The sequence below is a fragment of the Opisthorchis viverrini genome, assembly GCF_000715545.1.
Source record: "Opisthorchis viverrini unplaced genomic scaffold opera_v5_473, whole genome shotgun sequence".
Lineage (NCBI taxonomy): Eukaryota > Metazoa > Platyhelminthes > Trematoda > Opisthorchiida > Opisthorchiidae > Opisthorchis > Opisthorchis viverrini.
The window spans coordinates 98,944-122,739 of record NW_008752136.1 but is presented as its reverse complement, the minus strand read 5'-3'; the positions used below and the strand labels follow the sequence as shown (position 1 = coordinate 122,739).

Here is a 23,796-nt window from a genome sequence, read left to right as displayed (position 1 = left end):
TACATAAAACGCTCCACAATTTCCAGTACCTCTCCCTGGATTGTAAGTGGCGTGTTCAGTGACTGCATGTCCACGAGCATGGCCTCATATTTTGTGAGTGCAGACTGCATGGCAAAGGACGGGGTGAATTCAGTCAGTTCATTGCGCCTTCGTCTCCTTTTCGAAGATCAGAACGATGTCGTCTGCATACTCCAGATCGGCAAGGTTTTCTTCACAGGCTATTTGAACACCAGGGTTTTGGAGACCCTCCAGCGTGCGTCTCATTATTTCATCGATCACAAAGTTAAACAGGAATGCACAAAGTGGGAATCCATGACGGACACCGCTTTGTGTACGGAAGCTTTTGGAGAGCTCGCCGTGTACTCTCACACGTCCGGGAGTCTGAGAATACAAAGAACGTATTATATTCACAAACTTCCGCAGCATTACTTGGTGGGTAAGCGTATCAGACAGAACAGACCGGTCAATCGAGTCAAATACGCCTTGAAAATCCAGGAGCACTAGAACTGTGAGTTGTTTATACGTATGGCGTTGCTCTAGTACATGACGAAGTGTAAACATTTGGTCAACGCAACCCATATCAGGCTGAAGTGGTTAGAGCGCGGATTACTAACCTGAAGGTCCGCGGTTCGAATCCGACCTCCGCCACTCGACTTCCCCTGTCTAGGCTTGGGCAACCTGGCAGTATCCCAGCCCTCGTGCTTCCGCTTCACGAGCCAATGTAAGTCGACGAAGCACCAGTAACGCCAACAGTCTCGTTACGACCGGGGTCCAGCTGAACCCTGCGGTTGCCACCCTCAGTACGAGTCCCTTTTTCGAAAATGGGTACTATCGCCGATGAGCCCCAGTTGTCTAAGACACTTCTTTTCCCAAATGCAAGCAAACAGATCAGACAAACGCTGAGTCAGGGCTTCACCTCCATCTTTGAACAATGCGGGTGGGAAGCCATTCGAACCAGAGGCTCGGTGGCGCTTAAGAGAACATGTGAAGTCACAAACCTCTGAAGCCACGGTTCCACGTTCTCCGCCCAGGGTTCTACCTCACATGTGATCTCCAGATGGCTATGACGGTTGTTGTTCGAATTATTCGGCCCGTCGGTCGAGATGTCTACTCCATTTCTATCCTTGATGGTTTCGCTCACAGGTGGTTTCCGGGGATCGGTCGCATGCATCAATTGAAAGGGCAATAAGACCTACTTTTCAGTAAGAAGTTAGTGCAATACATATATGGCTTTTGTAACCTCATGCTCTGTTACCTAGGTAAGTTTCAACAGGGGTCTCAAGGCGTACTTCTCGCAGTTAAATGCAGATGCTTGCACAAATTCGCCAGACGGTACTAGCTCCTTCAAAGAATTCCCATTTCGTGACATATGTGTTGATTAGAAGTTGAAGTAAATTTTTCATATTTTCAAAGGAACCGCTTAGCTGAGCTAGACCATTTTTATTCCACACTGTATCTTGAATTGCACTTCATCATTATTTATTTAGAAATGGCTCAGTGGTCATAGCGCGAATTTACTGTCTTAGAGGTCGATGGTTCGAGCCCAACTTCTGCATCTCGACTTGCCCCGTCTAGGCTTGGGCAACCTGGCAGTATCCCAGCCCTCATGCTTCCTTCGGGTGGCGTGGCAGTTAGGCACCGAAAGCGTGCTACAGCTGAAAAATGATATGATTTAGAAACACATTCAGTCTCCCAAATTTACGGCAGTATTGATGATACCCACTGTCCTTTGGTGGTGTGATTTGGCGCCGTGATCCAAACATTCAGGTTTTTCATACTGCAATGTAGCATCGGTGTTGAACACTGATGTCATGCTGTCGAGGATGTAGGTTTTCCATGCCATCATTCTACAGTCCACCCACTCTGATGAGTAACGGAGACTAATTCAGGACATTTTATCACCTGAATTGGATACTTCGTCGTGATTAGACTGCTACATTTAGGGGGCGCGATGGCCTAAGTAGTTAGAGGGCGAATTTGCTGACCGGAAGGTCCGTGGTTCGAATCCGACTTCCGCCACTCGACTTCCCCTGTCTAGGCTTGGACAGTCTGGCAGTATCCCAGCCCTCGTGCTTCCTTCAAATGGGATCGTATCTAGGCACCGGAAGGGTGCTACAGCTGAACGCTGCATTTTATGCAGTCGATGAGGAACTCAATCGGATGTAACCAGGATCTCCGATCGATATCGGTTTCTGGCGCGTAAAACTTGTATCGATCTGCCTCAGTGATTCAGTCAGTAGCAACACAAACTGCCTCTGTCGTGGTTCACTTGGATGATTTTGATAGCGTTTTCAAGGTATGCTAATAGATCGTACCTGACCTGGATTGGCAATCTTTGTATGCCTAGCTCAACTCAAGCGAGTTCAAATGACTCAAAGCAGCCGAGTCACCGGAGCATGATAGCGAATATGTGGTTGTGCTAATTGTGGACATACATCCAACCTGAGTCCTTACGTACACCAAACAAAAGGTGTCTACCTTTAAGCGGGATTGTTCGAATGCTACAAAGTTAGCGGAAAGCTTTGTAATGTACTACTCATAAGGGTGCTGAAAATCCATCGACAGCCCACGACCGGTTTCGCTCTTCTTGGGGCTCATCAGGTAGGCGCAGTCCCCTGAGAACATCATAAACGATAGATTCAGCTGGGTTCCAGGTGAGTCTCTCGAAAGAACCAAATTAGTTTGCAAATGAGTGTATATTCGCTAATTAGCGGAAAGCTATTTCAGGAGCCTAATAATTGATATTCAAGTGGCACTGGAGAGCGGGTGTTAAGGCGTAGAGAACTTACGTGCATACCATTAGGATATCGAGAAAAGATCGGATTTCCGTTTGGACTATACTCTTGTGTTTGTCAGAGCGCTTAGTACTTCTCGTTTCCGTTGCCGAGATACAGATCAACAACAAAATTTTGCTAAACCGTTCCACAGTTTTACTGTACGTCCCAGTTTTGTGAGGTTTTGGAATTGTCTTCACCCATTTTTCTGCTACAGAAACCTATTGTGGCTTGAAAACATTAAACTCCGTTTTCTACGTGTGAAAACGGATCAAGTGCGATACCAGCTAGTCCGTTTCTCCAGATAAAATGAGTGTACAAGGACGTGATACTTCGTGCGTCTTTTGTAAAATCGCAAACGGAACGGATAGTTCAAATACCATTCGGATGGAGGTTTGCTTCCGGTTTCCCACAAGCGAATGACGCCAGAGGGAACTCGTGGTGCTCTTTAATGATAAATATCCCAAGTCCAGTTACCACTACCAATGCATTTCAAGGAAGCATATCAGAAACATTAGTCATCTAACCAAGCTGGACTTACCGCTATGTAAGCTACCTCACGTGCATTATCTTTTTCTGTGTACCAAACAGTGGAAGAGATGAAAAGTTGTGCTGTCGAATTTCTTCTGGAGAACCACAAGTCGGATATATCACACTTTCGGTACGTCCTTCAGTCTTTTGACAACTCATCTTTTCAGCCTAGGCTTTCACCGCCCTCCTTTCAACAGTGTCCATCACTTGCACTTGCATGTGATCGGTCCACTTCGTTATTCAGTGCATGAAATCATGTTTAATCCTCGAATGGGCATCTTCGTTCCGGTATGTCGCCCAACTATATGTAACGGCTTTTTAAGGTTGACGATTTGATTGAATCATTGAGAAGAAAAGCTAGTGAAGACTCGTCCCAGTGACGAAAAATCCTACCACGCGTGGATGACATACCTGCTCGTTTAAGCAGTGAACTGGATTCTCACCTGTGATACCATAATCACTCTAACCTTTGACGTCTTTCCTAACTTGCCAGGGAAACCTTTGTCTAATTGGTTTCTTCTCTATTGTTCTCATATTTTCTTTGGCGATATTTTGAAGTACAATGAACCCCAAGGGGTATATCCTCCTACAGCAAACGTTCGCTCGTTAGATATGTTTCATTTTCTATCTCTGAATATCTGTATGATTTTGCCTACCTTTACCCACGAAAGTCATGATTTGTAGAAAATGCAGCTGAAAATCATGTTTGAAGAACCGAATGGCAATTTTGGATATCATAAGTTGGGCGCTAACGAATGCACTGTTGGTCTATAAAGTGCTCACATCCAATCAAGGAACCAATTATGAGTGTTTTGAACGTATCTGTAGACTGCAGCAGACGATACCGAACTTGAGTTCTACATTTTCAATTCCAGTGGTTTGTATATTAATTGGATTGTTGACCACCTTCCGAATATAAGCACTGACTGAAGGCAAATGACGTCATGAGAAGTGTTTAGTTTTGTTGGATTATGATGAGGCAGTCCAAAAACGAGCTTTTTCAACCGTTTCATATTCCATCAAAATCGAATGGCGTTATACTTGGTCATCAAAGGTTACTTTCAAGTCGCCCGATTGGCTTTATCAAGCGCTATCTTGTTTCTTGGTGGAGGCTGAATCACGAACCGAGAAGCAATTCACCAGGAGTATAAAAGGGCTCTTAACAGCTGCACACCAATGAAAAAGCGTCTTGATAATATGGAAAGAAGGGGGGCTTAGTTAAATGAGCTCTTGGGTAAAATTACCAAGAGAAGCGTGTTTACACTTTCGAACAGCAATGAACTGACCGCATCTGAGAATAATATCAGTAAGGTGCCATCAACAGCATCATTTGCCGCCACAGCTCCAGCGCAGTTCGGAACACCAGCCAGACATGGTAAGGTAACAGCATCATTGCCGCCACAGCTCCAGCGCAGTTCGGAACACCAGCCAGACATGGTAAGGTCATGACTGCACGCCTGTCATTAAGGTCAATTAAGTTCCACATCCTGTGGAGTGTCGAGCCCTATACAAGGCTGATCACATGGCCTTAGCCACGAATGTTCGAAGACTAGATCGTGGCCACTTTCAAGTTACGTTGCGATGCTTGCCTGCCCGACGAATCTTTATCGAACAACAGTTGGGTAGATGGTTGAGCATGCAGAATACTTGTCCAAAACACTGCGTAACCTCCCAAGTCTTAGTTGTTGTTCTAGTGATTCTGATTTAGTCAATCAGCCAAATCCTATTACGCCACGAAGACAGGTGAGGCAAGTTGTGATAACAATGCATGTAAGTAGGCTTTTAATATAAGAGAGATTTCAGATATCTCTTTTTATCATTGGACGACTGAGGTCTGCTTAGTATAGTTGCTGAAAAGCGAACGCAACTTCCGTTGCAAAATATCAGCAATGTGACCCTGGGACCAAATAAAAAAGCAAATACCTGGGTGGCAACTACTTTAGTAGTGATTCTGAGATGAGCCTATTAGTCATTGACCACGACATCCGTTGTACTGAGATGAAGTTGAGTATCGATTGAGATTAATCAACGATCAATCAACTACAGATAACTCTAACGTCATTCATTTGAAGCAACAGTCAAAAATTGTATTATAATTGAAGATGACATATTTCATTCACATCTACCTTACCGCATTCTGTCCACCTGGAGATTTCCGCCACTCCGGATTGGGCATGGAAAACAGCGCTCATTTCGACAGACGGTAATTCGGCATGGGGAACGCATGGCCCAACCAACTTAGTATGTAATGCCAGATGCATTCTTTGAAAGAAATAACACTGGTTTCAACAAGAAACCCTTTCCCGAGCGAATTGTGAATTAGATGGTGCGAGTCAATTCCAACCATAGTTCTGAGATATCGGGGGTCAGAGACCTGAAAATTTCTTAGCTCCCCGTCTGACGTGGCAAATACTCACAGCCGTACAATTACAGTCCCTAGTGTGATCTGATAGACGCGTTTATGGAAACCCACTGGAACTACTTTTTGGCGCCGAAAGGTCCTTGGTTCGAACCCGACCTCTGCCACTCGAATACCCCTGTCTAGGGTTAGGTAACCTGGCAGTTAGGCACCGGGAGTGTGCTTTAGCTGAACGATTCCGGTGGCTGGCGTAAAACTGTCCTACATTTTTAGGAAGCTGCTACGCAGTTCCAAACCACAGTGTGGAGGTCCAGGTGACTTTTTGTCAGACCTTCACCCGTTGGTTAACCTGGTTTTAGTTGCTCTTTGAGTTTCACAAATAAACTCACTCGTAAACTCTGTGGGTCACGGAGTGTCGGATAGTTTCTTTAACCGAGCACGTTTTTTTCTTAAGAGGTATCCATCGCTACGTGAAAGATCGGGGATAGTTCTTAAAACTATTACGCCTATCCACAATTTTCTTAGCATAAACACGTGGGATTCATGCTAGCTCCAACATTAGAAGAGCTAGCATCAGACCTGAACTGATCGCGCCAAATATAAAGTAATCGCTCTTGGAATGGGATCATCCTACACCTTATCGTTAATATGAGATAATCGAATACACCGACTGATGCAGTCGCTAACCTACCGGCGGAACTGTATGCCAAAAGCACAACTTTCAATGAGTGTCCAAAAACAATCAGGACACGTGAATAAACCTAAACCCGATAGCCCCAAGCCTGAAACACCCTCAACGCCAGGAGTGATTCTCTACTTGTTAGTGCCTTTACGTTCGGTCAAAATCAAAAGGACTCTCCTTGTTTTCTCAATGACACGTGAGCCAGAACCTCGCCTGTGACACCCATACCTCTTGATAAAGTTAGTGTAGGTTACTTCGTGAATCAACGGCGGCCAGCAGCCCTATTTCTCTTCACCATTATAAGTAGTATGAGTTGCGCGTGCTTACCATAACGCAATTTTGCTTCCCCGGGGTTTATCGCTCTCGCATAAGGTTTGCTTACGCTGTGGTTATTGTCTAGATTTTGTCGCCTATCCAAGTTTGCTCGCAATTTCGTCCCAACTCTGCTGACTGTCTCTTGCGCCGTTATCTCTGCATACGGTCTATTTACGCTACCTATATCCATGTTTAGTAATTGCTCGCTATTACTCCCAGAAAACCTTGCTTCCACACTGCCCTTTTTCTGCTCCTACCAATTGTGCTATTATTAACTGTACGTCCTTCTTAATCATTGATTTTTATCAATCCATTTCTTCATAGAACCAGTTCTCAACATAGCATCTACTGCCCTTATCCGTCTGTTCCTACTACCAATGAACTGCGTTTAGTCGGAGAGCTCAATCCTTTGGTGCCCGGATCTTATAGTTACTGTCGATCGTAACTTAGACGAGTGGCCTTGACTCCGGACAATTCGACGGACTTATCTACTTAGGTGGAGTTGGAAGGACGGTGAGAAGAGCGCGAATTACTGTTCTGTTAACCGATCGACCCTTCAATAACCAGCACGTTCGCTCATAAATCTCGGAGAACAGCACTGAAGCAGGACAGATACCGCAGAATATAACAGACTATCACCTCTATCTCTGTATTTTACCACGGATGCCATTTCGTTACGAATCTGGTCGTCTGTCCGTTTGTTTCTAACAGACGAGCGCTGTTCAGGCGCCAATCTGCAGCATATTCGGAACGACAGTTTGAGCAATCTAAGCTATCTGAATCACAAGATAAGTGGGACTACCGATTACTGTAACTACATGTGCAATCAATCGCATGCATCGAACCTATGGATGCCCCATACTAGAACTGCTGTTTTGACGGTTGAAATTCAAGAAAAATGCAAAAGGTATGCTAAGACTGAGTTCCAATGATGCAGGATTATCGGAATTTTCTGATTGAAGGAGTCTACATCATTGTTTTGGAACAGCGGAGAAACTAGCAGTAATCGGTCAGAGCAGATCCAAGCTATCCAGATTTGACCACACTGCATGACTAGACCAAAGCAAAAGGCAGGGTGCTTTTTGGTTAAACTTGTTGGGTCAGACGAGAACAAAAAGATCGCAGCTTGCGTCACTGCCTGTGCATATATACAAAGAGATGTTCAAAACTGCTATCGAGTGCCGTAGATCATTTCGTGAGGTTTTTGCTGAAAGAGATTGGGAAATGGAAGAATTAGACGCGAATTAGTCCACTTATGAGCCGTATTATGAGAGTTTCAAAAGTTATGCTGCATGAGGCTGATCAAGAGTTTGCACATCTCAAATTGTCATATAGTAAACTTCTCAAGAAATACCACGACATAAAATATAAAATCTTATCTGTGAAGTCATCTTTTACTTGTAAGTTAGTTGATTCTACGCTGCAAAACTTCCGATCTGAGGAAATGCCCACATAAAGCAACCTTTGATCATCACATGAATGCCCTTTCAACAAAGGGCACCAGTTTTATCCGGAAAAAGACAACCGTATACGTATTATAGTCAAACAGCTGCACGCCAGTAAACAAAAAAGGACAGCTCACAGATTGTCTTTAGACACTGCATTATGACTTGAAAATGTAGAAAGTTTTCGGTTGCATATGAGAAGCAGTAATCTGGAAGGACGAATAGCATGTAGTCTATAGCCACGAGGTGATCCAGTTATCAACCTGACTATGCGCGAAGTCACTTTGGATGGACATTTCAACAATTGGTTGAAATGCTGCGTTCAGCTGTAGCACCCTTTTGGTGCATAGCTGCCATGCCACCCGAAGGAAGCACGAGGGCTGGGATACTGCCAGGTTGCCCAAGCCTAGACAGGGGAAGTCGAGAGACGGAGGTCGGATTCGAACCGCGGACCTTCTGGTTAGGAAATTCGCGCTCTAACCACTTGAGCCATCTCATAAACTATATCTGCCAGTTTAACAGGTGCAGCCAAGGGTCGTGCGGTCCTTTGGACAACAATGCGCTCTAACCCTTGAGCCATCTCATAAACTATATCTGCCAGTTTAACAGGTGCAGCCAAGGGTCGTGCGGTCCTTTGGACAACAATGTGGCCATACCCGCTAATCGATGAGTATCCACCTAATCGGTTCAATTCCATTTGGTTGGTGGGGCCAAATGAAGATGGAATGTTTCGTTTGATTAAACTTTTTGAGAACCTGTTCAATTTCAGGCCAACGTCCTAGGAATAATCGAATTCTCCATGGAAATCGATGGTTAGTCGGCGCCACTGAGTAGATAAGATGACGAAGTATCCAGCTCGTTAGTACGGGTCACGCTATTGAGGGTTGTGGTTGTCTTAGCACCCGAAGTCATGAAAATCGCGAGTGTTTGACAAGCCTGATCGCTATATAAGGGATGTACGCAAGTGACCCAATGATGTCATGCCACTACCTCGGTTCATAGTGTATTAATATAGAGTAATAGGTAGAACAGGGTGTTCCGCCAAAATCCATCAACTAAGGATCTTAGTGTGAAAAATCACAGTACCGTAATGGATGGCAGCAAACTTACACAGCAGCGTTCTTCCCACTCAATATCACATAGGGCAAGGCCATGGACTGTAGCTTTTTGTTCAATTTCTCTGCAGTGCCCAGCGGTGTGTCCGAGCTTGTGCTCGCCTTGAGCAGCTGAAACGAAGAGAAAATCATGGGGACGGCCTTAAATCAAACGATAGACGGCTGCTGACCAATCACACCAAGAATAATATGGTTTTGTCTGTTTTCTTCACAACAGCCAAAGAAGAAACAAGATTTTCATCTCACACTGGATGAGGGGTTTTTAATTCGCAAAAGCTCGGTCACCGTGACGAATACTAACCTGTCCAAAACTCATGAAATTCGAGTTTGGTGTTTGGTAAGACTTTACCGATCGTTTGCCGTGAGCGAGTACACGATAAACTCAGCCCTATATCTGTACCCAGCCTCACACCACTTATTTTCATCTGACTGAAGACTATTCACTGGCGCGCGGTTGATGGCTCTCAGACAACACTACAACTCAAGAAAGCTTTAAGTGGGCCTCAAAGTAGGTGGTAGTATGCGGTACTATCTAAAAGACGTCAGTGGAGCATGGCGGTAAAATTACGATGTTTCGCTGCTATATGGACCAACAATAGAACAACAGTCATGCGAATAGAAATACCGCCGAATGAGTTTACTCAGATGTCTTCTTGGTTGTGATACCGTGGGTAATTGTGTGCAGTTTAGTCAGCCAGTGAATACTGGGGAAAATATAAAAAAAACCGAAGGTAGCAGTGGGGTCAACACGGTTTACCAGGTAAATTCACGCCTGAAAAGTACATCAGACAGGTTGGAATCATATCAGAAAATATAGCCTGGACTCACAAACTCTTCCTTGATCTTCTTCATTCTCTTCTCTGTTTTGTTCTTTCCCGAGCCCTTGCCATGGAATTTGTGGCTTAACTGACGGAAAGCTTCCTTTGAATTCAGCTGCCGTCCCAATTCATCCACGTACTCGAGTTTTACGTCCGGCTTGTAGTTTTTTATCTCTTTAAATTCCGTCAATGGTCCGCTGTAACGATCACGCTTAGCGAACTTCGCGTCGATGTCGTCGTAGCGAACGTCTTCCTGAACGAAATGCTTAGCCATCAGATTGACCATTGTTCCAGTACCAGTCTTCATGAAAACAACAGGAAGATGGTTAGTGGATATGAGTGCCAAAACATGGATACATTCTGATTGAATAATGCCAAATTACTCAACTACCACAATGGAGCTATCTGGACCCGTGGTGGAATTGAAGAGTTTCGCATGCGTCCAGCGGATTCCTCAAACACACGGCCACATGAAATTACCCAAAGTAACAGATCACATTCCCACTGACGAATAACGTTGTTGCAAATACCGAAAAAGAGGTTTGAAAACCGAGTGAGTTATCCATAGCACAACCAAAATAATAAACGGACATGCTGGTCACTTACTCTCTTTTCTTGACCTTTCTCAATATATCCCTTCTTTTCTGCAAGCTTCAGAGCCGAAAACACACCACAATCAAGACTTGGTTCATCATCTAGCACACCACCAAGCTGTGTGCTGGTGGAAGTTCTCTCACCACCAGTCTCAACGTCAGTTCTACCAGCTGGACGTGTTCTGCGGACCTGTCCATCACCAACTGTGTGCCACCGATCTGGAAAATAAATGTTTAAAAAGCTTAGTGTGCCTTAGCAGGACTAAAAGTCTCATAAGTTTTTGATAACCGCACCGAATTCGGAGGATGGGGGAGGTTGGTTGGATAGCACAACATAAGAAGTGTAGGAATCGAGTGAAGAAATCTACATCGTGGTTTAATGGTACAAGAGTTTATCGACTGGTTCGATTCCATTTAGTCCCTTAATCCTAGAGCCTGATGTCCACATCACCCTTGCATAAACAGCACTCGTCCTGCTTTGTTACAATTATTCTCACTGGTGGGTTTCCATTAGGTCTTGCGGGCGACTGTGCTTTGCGATACAAGCGCTTTGAATGCTAAGTATGAGTGAAGTTCAGAGGGCCCAACCAGTCGGCCTTTGGTGGGCGCCAAAACATGCGGACCTATTCATAATCGCGCCGTCCCACTGTAATGGCGAAAATAGTGGATATTATCGAGAACTTGGTAAATACTGAGTTATCAAGCGCTGCTTCATTTCAGGTTGCACACGGAATCAGTACTGCAAGTGCGACACGTCCCTACGAATGGTTCGGTGTTCCTAGCCGAAGAGCCCACTGGTGTTGTGAGATATTCTCAGTAGCGCTGATGATATAAATAGTTTAACTAGACAGTAAGTTTATCTGTTTGAATTATTTTCTTCGTGTTGTACTCTCCTTGGGATTAAGTCGACCAATCTGTAGGCAAAAAATGTTTCCTCTTTGGTAACAAGTGCTTGCTCGAGGTTGGATCGCAAAAGAAAAATCCGTGCGGTCAAAGCTTCTTTGAAGATTTCTTACACCAAGGGCCGATCGGTGTTATTTCCCCCTAGGGAAATGTAAGATACATCGTCGATCCACCAGACTTCCGACGGAAAATGCCTCCAGCTGATTTCACTGCGGAAATTCTGAAACCAAACCCCAAAGCTGCTGAAAAAATAAACACTAGCCTAGCTATGTATAATATGGAATGGACAGGATGCCAGGTAGGCACCTCAGTCTTAGTCATATAGTGTGCACACAAGGTCACCCGTTGTTTAAAAGCATATGGAACTTCTCAGTCCATGATGTTTAAGTTTGAGGTGTTTGGAACCAAACTCACTTAACTACCGAATAAGAGTGAACCTACATGCGAATACCATGCAGAATACTGTGACAGTGCGAAATGTTAAAAAAGCGGGGAATTAAAAAATCTGGACCGTGAGCCGGCAGCTCAAACAAACTAAGATTTTGAGGTGGATCACACATAGTGTATGAACTGGTAAATACTTCCTTTTATCCCTCAAAATGACTGACCATGGAGTCGCAAGGTCACCATAGTATACGTAAAGATTCGAAATGCGCACATTTTCTGGGCTGACCTCGTTGAAGATTTTGTCCATGCTGAAGATCAGTTCTTCCCACATTTCCGGTCTCAAATGATCTGTTTGTCTTCTCATTTCATGCGCTCTTGCTGGTGTGTTGTGCTCAGGCTCGGCACATCAATTGGGTGATCAAACGAAAACCAGTGTCACGCCCAAATGGAGCTCAGGTAGGGATGAGAGGGCACTCGATTGACTACAGCGCATTTTTTACGACCTGTTTTCTATGTCGGCGTACTTTTCGTAACTATAGGCTGCAGTACTAGTGTAATTTTTTTTCAAAAGCGATCGCGAAGAAACGTGACCAGTGCTTTCGGTCGGTTGTATTTTGTTGGTCCTCCTGCCCAGGTTGCGGCAACACACAAAATCAGGATCAGACACTGGTGAACTGTGTCACTGCTCGGAGAAGCTAAACGAACCATTACAGGTATAAAGGTAACCAACTTCTTGAGTCCAGAAAAAGCCAAACAAGTTCTGTAGTATCAGAAATTTCATCCTATCAGGCCTATAAAGATGTTTGGATTAGCTAACTGCCATGAAATCCAAATTAGTTCCCGTATACAATTTTCTCGTAATATACAATGAACTGAATTGCGGTCGTTTCAAAATAAAAGGTTTTCGTGATCGCCACCATACTTTGCTACTTTTTGTGGGCTGAAAGGCTTCTTGCGTGAATCCACGTAAGGACATTTGAAAAGTCTAAAAGACAAGTTTGAACGTGCATTTGAGATGTCGGAAATCCTCGGGTAAATTGGCTGCACAGTACCACTATGTGGTCGTGCTGAGAGTGGTTTAATGTCAAGTAAATCCACTGACAGCATTTGCACAGGTCTCCCACGATTGCAAATATCGAACTCCCATTGGCGACAGCACAACTGATGAACAGTATTAGCTTTCAGCGCTACAAAATCCACCGAAAGCCAAACCTGTTCCAGGGTGCGGACATATCATTTGAGAGAGAGAGAGAGACAGCACGTGGGTACACGCTCAGAGTGGAGCTCGGAGTTGGGGAACCAAATTGCCAACGACCCAGCTTGTAAAAAGAATAACAGGTGGCAGGTTGTTAGCGGTACTGTCTGAGGGTGCTTTGTCTGACTATCCAACAAATTTTGAGTTGAAATTTCTTTTCAACGGATGAATAAACTGTCCATCTAGTGAAATACACTCATTTGCAAAGAAATGTGGTTTTTCGAAAGATTCACCTGGAAACCAGCTGAATCTCTCGTCTATGAGTTTATGGGTAGTGTATTACGTCTAAATTGTTGATATGTACGCCGAACTTGTTAACTGATTTGAAAACGTCTTATCGTCATCCGAGGAGACATCTTCAGTGTACGGTCATGTGACTAGGTAAATCAACATCAGTACAGAACTCGGTTAATAGTAAGCTCATTAACGATGACCCGAGAAACGTGCTCCACAAGACCCAGATAGAAGCCAAACAACAGAAAAACTGACTATAAATCGCACTGTCGACCGTTAGTTGTGGTTCTAGCTCAAAAAACTTATTGCACCAAGTAGATGAAATGTCAACCAGTTGGTGAATATTCTAACGGGTGTAATTCAGACCCGTAGAACAGATGGACGGTAGCGATGTTAGAATTCCAAAGGATGATTACTGGAATAATCAAACACCTCATCTAACTTCGTTGAACTCATTGATGGTGAGGAATGAAAGGTAACAAACACGGGAGTAAGTTCGCATGAATGCGGTAAAGAAAATAAGATGGGGTTTTGGATGACAAGGTACGTTCTGCATACTTTTTCCATTAGTCGAATCGGAAAGGATTCAGATTCGTCTTAATTTTGGTCACTGCTATGTCATACTGGTCATCTTCACAGTGGGCTTCTGGACTCCAGATGATCCACACTAGGGTGGCTCCAAGAATTAATCTTTCAAGGTCCTCTAGTTCGGCCTAGTCTCCTTACAAAATCCTACCATATCCGAGTAAGCACCTGAAAATACCGATGGCTAGTTTTCAAAAACCTGAAAAAAATTCACCCTCGTAAAAACTATTTATTCCAAGTAGCAAAAAAGCTTGTCAGCATAAAATTAACTTACTCGAATTAGGCTTCTGTTCATCGGCGGAGTCGTGTTCGTCACTCATAGACATGTGGTCGTCTTCTTTTCTCCCCATACCCCAATCAACGTGGGAAAGTGGCTGCTTTATGTCTGCCTCATCATCCGAATATTCAGCCTTTATTTGGGTTAACGGGGCGTTTTGCCTTATTGCTTCCTGCAGACCGGCTCCTATGGACTTGTAAAATTCGGCTGTGGAGTCAAATACCACACCACCACGGCTTTCCGGCTTACCGGCTTGTGGTAAAGATTCTGTCGGTCCCGGCTTACGGGTTAACAGTTGTGCGGCCACCTGCACAAAGCGAAAACATAGTTTAGAATTAGTGAGAAATTGTCAGATATAGGCTGTTTCTCCGCACATTTATTCAAGGGCCATGCGTAGAACAATGAGAGGAAAGCAGCCTTGAAATGAGAAGAAGAATACAACTTTCGCATTGGAAACAGCACAGATTGGTGGTACCGGTGGTCTACTGCATATGACATAGATCGTGTATTCAGTACTAACAAGACTGCATAGGCTGTGTTGTTGAGAAAACCGTGGACAATTCACCTCCGAAAACAAATGGCAAGTCTTGAATAATGGAACAACGTCATTATGTCAACTGTAAACGCTGACTTGCTTTGGTAGAATAGAATAACATCAATTCTTTCAGGATTGATCAGAATTCCACCTGGCCCAGTTGTTTAGTGCGCTGACTAAGTCAGCGTCACAGGAATTTGAAACCACAATAATTTCGAACAATGCATACATGGCATGGAAATTTGATTCATCAACTGAACGCATAAAAAGGGAACGAACTATCTGGTTGGAGAGACACATTCAGCCAAACAATACAGAAAACTCGCGAATCAGCTGGAGCCCTATCCGTACAAACCACTGTAATGTGTAAACCGGAGGCTAGTGTGCGGATATAATCAAGTGAGACTACATGTATAATTCGATGCGAAATAGTAGGAACTAATCACACGTAGGCACACCTCTGGAAGACGTATGTGTCCCCTAACTGATTTAGATAACAATAAAACGCCAGAACTGACACTTCCATTTATGATGGGTACGGCGTTCCCTATGATCAACTAGCACGGGAATGCAAGTTTCAAGCGATTAAGCAAGTATACAGTAAATTTTCACAGAAGAATAGGGTAAGGCACTAACCTGAAGTCTTATAAGATCTGGTCCGAACCTTTCCAGATTTGTGCACATATATACCGTGGACATAACCTCACCCAACACGTTTCTTCACGAATGCAGTTCAGACAAAACAAGATATCATGTTCCCTGTGTTGGGTGCTTGAACAGTGACCAAGTTGGGGCAGACTGTCACAACTTTAATAGGAAAAACTCAATTCCTATGTGAACCTGTGGTAAGAAAATCCGCAAGGAAGCAGTACCTTAAGTGCCACCTTGCTAAAACGTTACGCGCGGCTGCTGGTGTCGTGTTGTTGCTCTCTAGCTGAGTTCGTCCTCGTCTTTTGTTGCCGTTTCAGGGTCTCAGAACTCACACAGAACATAGGTTTGTGTTTATAGCTAATAAGCTGGACAGCCGAGCCCGTTCTGACGAGTACCAGTTTGGGTTCTTAACTAATTTTTGGTACTCCAGATTTCAATCAAGCAGAAGACTAATTCGAGCTTTCAGCTTACCTCTTCCGGTTTCACATAGACGCTAGATTTGGCCTGTGCTATGCGACTAATGGTTTTTTCAATCTCTCCACGAAGCTCATCTTCTCCAATCAACTGGTCTCCGATAGATTCCAATTGGTTAACATCTGCGTCATCTACGAAAGAGACAGGAAACACAGCACTGATGGAAACTTGTTGATGTGATCATGATGGATATTTCAATGGACAGTGGTCGACGACTTCACAGCCATACTTAGTGTCAGGTTTAATAGGCTAACCAAAAATGATGGTGGTGATCACTGAGCCCAAGTGACGAGATGAACCAGAGTAGCTAAGTGAATAAAATTACGGGCTGCCATTTAGAACACTAAAGTTCGAATCCCCGCATGAGGGCTTTCAGACTGGCTGCCTACCGATTCACTTCCAGAACAAAGTGCAGAACTATACTAAAGTTAAAAGATTCCGGAGATAACACCTTAAGAGACGATGAAAGTAAACCTTGCTGAGGCCAACATCATCAGTGGCGGTAACGCCAGATGAGAACACCGGTGCTACACTGCAACACAACCATGTCAATTTATTTTAATAATGCTTTAAAATGGAGAAAAGACACGGGACAGGAAAGGGGCCTAAGGCTAGCCTACCAAAAAAATTGAAGCGAGATGGCTCAGTGGTTAGAGCGCGAATTTACTGACCGTAAGATCCGTGGTTAGAACCCAGCCTTTGCATCTCGACTTATCCTGTCCTGGCTTGGGTAACCTGACAGTATCTCAGCCCTTGTGCTTCTTTCGGGTGACATGGCAGTTACCAACGAAAGGGTGCCATAGCTGAAAGATTTTTTACCACAAACAACCGACTTGCCTGCATCCTCATAACTGTCACACAATCTGGATAGAAACTGTCAGCATGACCACTACTGACTCGATTAGCCGCCATTTGGTTGTCTTCAGTCAAACATAAGAAGAGCCATGTGGATCCTATTCTGGAAGGCAAATAGCACCCAAACATTCCGCAACATCCTTCATTCACTTCTACCATACCAAATTCTGTCCACCTGGGGATTTCCGCTACTCTGAATTGGGTATGGAAAACGGCGCTCATCCCGACAGGCGGTAATTCAGAATGGCCCGGCCAACTAAGCTTGTAATGCTGGATGTATTAGTTGAAAGAAATAATATGGGCTTTAACAAAACCCGTCTCACGAGCAAATTGCGCGTTCGATGGTCCGAGTCAATTCGGACAACACTTTTGAGATATCGGGGGTCAGAGACCTGAAAATCTCTTAGATCCCCGTCTGACGTGGCGAATTCTCACAGCCGTATAATTACAGCCCCAGGAATGGCCTGACAGACGTTTCAATTTGGACTCACTGAAAGTACTTTTGGGCGCCACAAGTGGAGCAAATTCTGGCATTCGAGGTTTGTGTGTTCACACCGTCTGTCACATTACCGTCAGAGCTAATGCAACCTCCGATTTACGTGTGTCCCGCAACCTGAAGTGTCACTCCTTGAATTTTCAGAGGCATGCTCAAAGGATGTACATCGCGCAACGTGAATTTGCAGCTTGTGGGCACGAAGCATATGTCGTACGGACTGAATGACCTTGGTCAGCTGTTCCAGTGATACTTGCGCTACCTGCTCAGTTTCCAAAATGAGGACAATACCATCTATATACTCCATGTTGATAAGGTTCTCCCTTGGAGAGATCTGAACACCGGGGTTTCGTAGACCTTCCAGTGTTCGCTTCACTATCTCATCAATAACGAAATGGGACAAAATGGAGGGAGTGGACATCCGTCTAGGACACAACATGCAGGAAAGCATTTGACGAGCTCCTCATACACTCTCAGAAGCACAAAAGTGAGTGAATACAAGCAACGCATGAAATTCACGAAGTTCTGTGGCCCTGTTGTGCAAGCGTGTTGAAAAGAACTGATCGGTCAACAGAATCGGACCGACAGAATGGCTGCCAAGTCAAGGAACATCAAGACTGTAGGGTGCTTGTACGCAAGTCGTTCTCAATTGATGGGGCGTGAAAATGTGATCAACATGGCTCCTTTCATGCAGGAATCCTGCTTTCTGTTATCGAGTAGTCATATATTGGAGTAGCCTAGAGAATAGTAAGCGATGTTGATTAACCGTACAAAAACGGGCATTAACCAAATGTAATTAGGTAAGGCTGTCGGCAACAAAATGAACACGATTAGCATAATTCGAGGCCACACAATCAAGCGCTAACCACCATTATGCATCCCCTCCCTAGATTTCAAAACAATCTTGGACTAAATACAAGTTTCTGCTTTATGTGGGAGCGTCTTCTCATGGATTCCAGCCATGGTTATAATGTGTTATTTTTAAGCAGACAATCACAAGCTATCAGAGATGGGGGTATCAAAGGAGTACCATGCTACTACACTGTTGCCTGCATACTGCTTGTTAACATACAATAGTACGCTCACCATAGGACGTCGTGGCCGATAGGGTATCCATTAGATCAATGGAACTTGGCTGTTCAGCTTCGTGGACAACACTGTCTGAATCTGTACGACGGGTAGAGCGTTTGCCAAGGTCAGAGGTTCCTGTAGGGTCCAGTTGTTGATCAGAGCTAATCAAGTCGTCGGCAGTCAACGCACTTCGCACTCGAGTCTTCACGCGGCGGGTCCGCTTTTTGAATTTGGCCTGCAATTCATCGTGCGTGAAGTATTCCGACGCAACACGCAATTCAGTATCTGGAAGTGATTGCTAAGGAAGGCGGGAAGTGACGGAAGACAAATAAAATAACGGAGCGACAGGAAAAGATAACAGACAACACTGAAAAACATATTGTGATTCGTGGACTCTGTCTATCTGAGTAACCTCAAGCACCATGGAATAGGCTAGTGGGCTTTCGGTGCTTTGCTCATTATTTACAATTTCTAAAAAAAGTGGAAAGATTAGTTGTCTGTTGGGGAAACTGTTTGTTGTTCAGGTTATATATATTTGATGTCGTTTTGTGCTAAAAACTGGACACTGGACAATCGAGATGACATCACCAGTGCGTTGTGGATATGTGGTAACGAAAAATTTGCAACCAAACTGCAGAGCTCGGTGGACATACCAATGGCCGAAAACTATTCAGTAAGGTTTTCATTAAGGGACTTCTCATAAGGTTGCTGAAAACTTCGACAGCTCAAGACCGGGTTCGCCCTTCTTGAGGGTCATCATCTAGGCGCAGTTCCCGGATTAGTAAGGTGTTCTGGATTAGCAAACAGACAGAATATGGAAAGACCAAAAAGGAAAGGCTAAGATTTTGTTAATCCCAATGGCCGGTAACAACAATAACAATGGAGGATACGTGAACCGTGCTAGTGAATTTTAAGAACGCAAAATAATTAAGCAGCGTCAAATCTGTTTGCAAACATTGAGCGAACCAATCAGGACACGCCGGTGACTCCGATGGGTGGATGGGCTACTGAAACTTATTATTTTTGTTTCTTTTTTCATTAAGAGGCTGCAAAAGGGTTCTTGTATGAAGTGCAGGAAAGAGAAAACTCCAAAATCCGCGTATCTATAGAAAAACAAACAGCGCACCGAATGACCAATGTTCGTGCACACAAAAACTCGCACGTAGGTGATGTTTAGCCGCTTTTGGTTGCATTTCGCAACCTCTTGCCGTTAGACCACAAACGGAAAGGTTAAACTATAATCAAGAATAAATACGCAATCTGAAGGCAGCGCCCCAGATACAGTGAAGCTTGCGACAGGTCGATAAAATGCAGTAATATGGAGGGAACTCGGGACCTATTCGGTGCACAGGTACCCATTAGGATAGCTTTCAACACGTTTCTGAATAGAATGCCTCTTGCTGAAAGATTCCGCTGATACCACTGGTTACGGAACACAGGTGAAGCCTTAAACTTATCGTGCTCCATTCAAATTTTTGATACGATACCCTCCATTACAAATCCGAATTAATTGAAAATCGGAGTCGTTTTTGGCAGGTGTACGTATTTCAAAGGGACGGAATGAAACGGGAATTCGTCATGTTGATGACGCGCAGTACAATGCGCTGAGTGCTTAGGCGAATTAGTGCCCTAATTAGAGAAACAAGTAACTTTTATGCACGTCAAACCAAAATGTTCGGAACCAATTTATAAAAAAATGGGAATATAGCCTCGGACGCGCAGCTTGAATAGGCAGGGTCTCAGAGATGAATCAGTTAGCAGGCACGGTATGCGAAATCAAATGGCGAAGCCATACTGGCCCGTTAGAATGCTCTGAAACAAGTCCAACAATCGATCCATCCGTTCGCGATTTTAATTGCGACTGCCCGTGCCTGAAATAAGAGACTCCCAAATATGCGTGCCTACCAGTTAACCAATAATCTTTCACACAATTAGAAAGAAAAATCATATACCTTTCCCGCCCGAAGTTCCGCGTTAAGTTGCTCCAGCATCCGCTCGGTCTGTGGAACGTAAGTACCTTCTGAACCTAGAACGAACTGTGAGTTCTTTTGTCCGGAGATATCTGCATCATATTTGCTCAGAATGCTCTTTTGACGCAGACCCAACAACACATCCTCATCCTCTTCGTCAGCAATACCAGCAAGACCAGCGGTTTTCCGCACATTTTCGCGGTTACGATCGGCCTTCTCATCATCAACTATATTGACGTTCACCAAAACATCTGTGTCCGCTTCTTCTTCCAGAACACCTAGAAATCGAAAAGAAATGGGGTGACTAGAAGTTTGTCTGCCTAAACATGACATGCCTCTGGAAGCATCCTAGGTTGGTTACAAAATCATGATTTCGAAATGACTGCAAAATGCGTACATCGTCGAAGGCGAATGAACAAGGGAATAAATTATGTTGAGATTGTGGGGGCATATTGGCAACTCAACGGATAGTCCCTATCATCAAGCTCAGCGAACAGAACGACAGCTAACAACTCAGCCAATTTAACTAGCCACCCAGTGGCAAGGCTCGATCAAACTGCACATTAGTCGACCCCATTGGAGACCGACCAAAGTAGCCTCTTCAGACGTTTGTTTTGTACATCAGCTAAACAGCACCGGAGTCGATGGATTTAGTTTGAGGATAAGGTTGATAGCTTGTGCTTCAAAGGATGCCTCACATTAGTTTGTACGATCTATTTACCGTCCATAACATTAAGAATATACTTGAAATTGATATTGGACCGAATTTACACTCAGCATTACGTATGGTGAACAAAACTGTTCATGGTCTAATTGTCAAATGCCTTCAATTGCTTGGTTTCTCTGCAGCAACGTACCAACAATTCAATAAGTTTATTTCAAGGGATACAGTGTACAGACGAACCAATGGATGAATCAAGAGAAAATAGGAATGAAGGTGCGTAGCTTCTAGGACAAAATCCCATCTTCAGTTGTACAAAAGTTGCAAGATATGCTGAAAACCTTAATCAAGCACCATGTGTTCTGTGACCTCTAGAAATAGGGCTATACAAATGGAGTCACGCCGTTTCTCAGGGCAGCCTAATAAATACGTACGAAACTGCGTGCAAACTCGATGAGATTAGATCAGTGAATAGACGTGAACAGCCACGTAAACCTAGTTAACAACTTAGCCCAGTTGAGATCTATCATTACATGTAGATGCGTTAGATTGATAACTCCAATAATACACAAAGGCCGATGCCCCGGTTACGGGTACTTTCAGAGTTTATGCAAGAGCACCAATCACAGAAAACGTGGATCGTATGTCAAAAACTGCGCACACGCTTCTTTAAACTCCAAGCTAGTGAGCTTAGTCCACCCTGGAGAGGTCCAACGTAGAACAAAGTAGAACATAAGGTTGACGGAAACTCGGGAACTGCACCTACCTGATAAGCCCCAAAAAGGGCGAAACCGGTCATGGGCTGTCGACGGATTTTCAGCAACCTTATGAGCAGTTAATTACAAAGAAATACAATTATACTATTGGAACAATGATGCAGCAAAGATTCAGTAACTAGAGGAAAACAGGAAAATCAGACCAGCCACCAAGTTTATTGACAACTGATTAATATTTCCATCGATTCACAGCTAGACCGTATCTGTCAATTATCACTTTATCAACAACTTTCAGTACCAAGGGAAATTGGATGAGTCAGTGGTCGACAAATTATGTAAACGAAACCAGTTCCACCGACTTCCCACACTAGCTTCCGGTTTGTCTACTAATCAGATCTGGAACTAAACGTAAAATGCCTCAGTAATGCTACCACTGACGCACGATGAAAGATGTCCCAAACTGTAGAACAAGTTCGCTAAAGAATGATTCAGCAGTGAATAAACGTTCCCCGTCTCCTTCTTCATCAACCGGAGCAGCCTGGTTGGTGGCTGTTCCGTCTCATCAGCTGAATGTGAACTGACTACAAACTGTCACTCAAGCCACAAGAATACTTTCAAGAAGTTCTTCCGTTCCTCCGTGGATTTTCATCGTAAACGACTTAAGGGATGGGTTTGGACGGTTCATAGTTCACCCAATGTTCGACAAATGAGAAAGCGTGTACATAAAAGTGCATTTCCAGCTGTTAGAACTTTTCACGCAAATTAGGAAATCACCTTTATCCTTCAGTGTCAGTATGACGGTTTGGCCCTCACGGAAGCTGTCAATCTTGTGTTCTACCTTTAGGCCAGTAAGGTCAGACGACTCGTACTGGCTGACCTTGGGTGGAAGTTCGGCATCCAACTGCTCATCCATTTCGGACAGCAACTTAGCCTAAAACAGAAAAGCGGTCGGAAATACAGAGATAAAACTTACTCTAGCTTGCGCTTGTTTCTTGATCCTTTCCTTCTCCCGAATCTTTTCAACCCATGACATTGCCGATATATCTTTTTCACTGGGCTCGTAAAGTGTGCTACTAGCCAGTTTGTCGTAGAGAGAACGCTTTTCTTTATGAACGGCTAGCTTCTGCTTCAAAGCTTCCTCCTCCCGTTGCTTACGGACGTCCTTAGCGGGGGCGTGTACATAATTTTCTGACTGGTTGTCAACAATACCCCCCTCTCCTTTATCATCGTCAAGCTCCAAGGGAGCCAGACCTAGTTTGGCCCGCAGAGCACTGGACAGATCAGTATGAATAGTACAAAAAATGTCTCACTTTGTTTCTTCTACGGATAGTGATACATCACCCCCAGCTCCGTTACTGGAAGGAAATGAGGACTCATCTAAAATGATTGTCCCGAGTCAATTAAATCAACAAAAACTAACCAGTGATTTCTTCACGGTTTCGATGTCTTTTTACTTTGCGTCGTGGAGCGTCTTCATCTTCGAAAGGTGACCTCGCACGTTCTCGGGACTTGTGATGACGTTTTTTTCGGTCTGACAAGTTTTCACCCTTCTCAGGCATTATTCAGCAGAGTAGATTAACAAGCTGCAAAAAAATAAGAGAGATAGTGCATATCGATTAGCAAAAATAGTCCTCCTTGGATCTAACGATGACTGGTTGTTGGGAAGGTCAGACTCCTGAATGTAACTCAAGAATGTCCGAAGCACCCAGGAAGTGTCAAGCCCACCAAAAAAGTACCTCAGGAAGGCAGCTGAGTCTTCGGACTAAACAAGTCAAATGCCAGTTGGATGTTCAGCAGTCCACATGCGATTACTTACGATGCTTGAATGTTCGAGCGCGCAACAGATGCAGTGTCAATTAATCATCCAGACTGGATTCAAGGTCGTGAGAACTGTAACGTTTCTTGTACATTTACACTTGTCTGTTCTTGATGCGTGAGTCTCTTTCCGTCACCGGGGCTGAGTTGACAGTAAGTTACAACACCAAACGATACATGCCTGAGGACTGATAATGCGAGGGGACTGTAAAATGTAGAGGAAATTACATAACAAGGGAAGGGTCGGAAATAATGCTTTTAGAAACTCTAAACGGGCGTACG

General features: G+C 44.1%; 2 protein-coding genes across 2 annotated transcripts; one reads left to right on the top strand and one right to left on the bottom strand.

Moving 5' to 3' along the window:
• Positions 1-138: 138 nt before the first annotated feature.
• Positions 139-23,258, bottom strand: T265_11303 (hypothetical protein; the record flags this gene model as incomplete). Its single annotated transcript, XM_009177924.1, has 13 exons — positions 139-585; positions 615-678; positions 9,217-9,332; positions 10,050-10,292; positions 10,646-10,851; positions 14,271-14,580; positions 15,931-16,064; positions 18,368-18,650; positions 20,305-20,600; positions 22,474-22,630; positions 22,673-22,970; positions 23,010-23,076; positions 23,120-23,258. 13 exons carry the CDS (start codon positions 23,256-23,258, stop codon positions 139-141), a joined length of 2,760 nt encoding a protein of 919 aa, XP_009176188.1.
• T265_11302 (hypothetical protein) lies at positions 3,084-4,224 on the top strand (the record flags this gene model as incomplete). Its single annotated transcript, XM_009177925.1, has 5 exons — positions 3,084-3,167; positions 3,204-3,321; positions 3,366-3,435; positions 3,473-3,593; positions 4,018-4,224. 5 exons carry the CDS (start codon positions 3,084-3,086, stop codon positions 4,222-4,224), a joined length of 600 nt encoding a protein of 199 aa, XP_009176189.1.
• Positions 23,259-23,796: the final 538 nt, after the last annotated feature.